Source organism: Echinops telfairi, unplaced genomic scaffold (assembly GCF_000313985.2).
Source record: "Echinops telfairi isolate 266 unplaced genomic scaffold, ASM31398v2 ScPeMD7_7412;HRSCAF=8450, whole genome shotgun sequence".
Lineage (NCBI taxonomy): Eukaryota > Metazoa > Chordata > Mammalia > Afrosoricida > Tenrecidae > Echinops > Echinops telfairi.
The window spans coordinates 2,812,385-2,813,881 of record NW_022111312.1 but is presented as its reverse complement, the minus strand read 5'-3'; the positions used below and the strand labels follow the sequence as shown (position 1 = coordinate 2,813,881).

The window sequence follows — 1,497 nt, the reverse complement described above, 5'->3', positions numbered from 1 at the left end:
ACACTCTGCTAACAATAGGCATGTGAATTTGCAAAAGACCCTTAGCTAATCTATTTGGGCCTTGGCTTTTCTCAGTAGTAAAAATTACATTGGCTATAGTCCCCGCTGCGTGCAATAGCACATGGGGCTAAGTCAAAAAGTATTGCTATAAACTCTGCACAGATGCCCTTATGAAACAGATACACAGACATATGATATGACACTGTTGTTTCTCAGTGTGCCCCTGCCCATTTGAGGGCTCTGTCCTTCTGAGGGTGGTGTTTCCATCTCTCCAGCCCTTTCCCCGGGAGTTCTGCTTGCTTGGATTGATATCTTACCCAAACAGCATCCTCCAGGGACTCAGATCGTGTTTCTTTGAAATGGTGATTTTTGAGTTTGGGGAACAGGAAGAGAGAAGCCTGAAGGGGCAAGGTCAGAGCTGTAGGGTGGATGGGGTGAGGTCTCTCGATGACGTCCTCCTAGAAAAGCCCTTGCTGCCCTCGAATGCGCAGGTGCACTGTTGTCACTGAGCAAGAGCCCTCCGCGCAACTTCCCTGCCCTTTTTCTCACCAGCCAAGTTTTCACGGCTTGTTTGTTTTTAAAGCCTTCTTGCCAGTGAGGCCCTGTGGTTGTCCTGAGAAACTCTATCAAGATGACCTCTTTGGGACCCCCCCAAAAGCAGCTGCCATAGCCTTTGAGCTAACCTTTGTGCCTGGATGAATTTAACTGGCCCAACAGATTCCCCTCAGAAGCCGCTCTTTTGATTGACTAGGACAGGTGTATGACGGAGCACGTGTCTGCAGCCAGCCACTGATCACAGGCCCCAGCACGTTGTATGTGGGCAAAGGTGTGCCTGTGTGAACCCGAGCCCCGGAGCAGTGCTTGACTTAGCCTAGTGGTTGGTCTCAGGTAAAGGGTCGCCAGGGTCACGTTGGTGCCGCTCTTCAGGTCTTGGAGTTGCTGGCCAGGGACTCGGGCCTTACTGGAGCCTGGAAAGCCCTGCGGAAAGAAATGGCTTTCACTGCCTAATCTGGAGTCCCTCGGCTCTGCTCGAGTGTGGGCTGTATTGTCTCTGAGGCTCACCTAGAAATCCTGCCCAACAGTGGAGAAATCCTCTGCTGGGCGATCTCCCGGATTCCCCAGTCCTGGACGCATCTAGACACTCCTAGGGTTCTGAAAAGAACTCTGTGGTCCTCTTGGTTGCCCCCGCTGTTCTTGACGTGGCTCAGGAAGCCCGCGTTTTGGTTTTCTGTTCTGTAGAATCGAAGAACTCACCTGCGGCGGCATGGTTGAACAGGTCCAGGAAGCCTTTGGAGAGACCATGACATCCGTCGTGTCTCTGTGTGCTCGCTACCCTATCGCGTGTGCAAACAGCATCGGGCTCTTATGCACCATACCTTATACCAGGTAAGCCAGGCAATGCCTTTTGTTGGATGTGCGTCATAACCTGGTAAAGTTGATTTAAGTTTACATTTTTTAATTGAGGGGGAAAAAAGGCTTTGACCTTTATCCAATGCC

The 1,497-nt window shown here is 51.2% G+C and overlaps 1 protein-coding gene across 1 annotated transcript in view; it reads left to right on the top strand.

Moving 5' to 3' along the window:
• The window catches only part of HECTD4 (HECT domain E3 ubiquitin protein ligase 4), a 112,988-nt gene that overhangs the window by 56,238 nt on the left and 55,253 nt on the right, over positions 1–1,497 (top strand). The window contains exon 32 of the mRNA XM_045296692.1: positions 1,240–1,386. Coding sequence (XP_045152627.1) covers positions 1,240–1,386 — 147 coding nt within the window. The remainder of the gene's footprint in view (positions 1–1,239; positions 1,387–1,497) is intronic.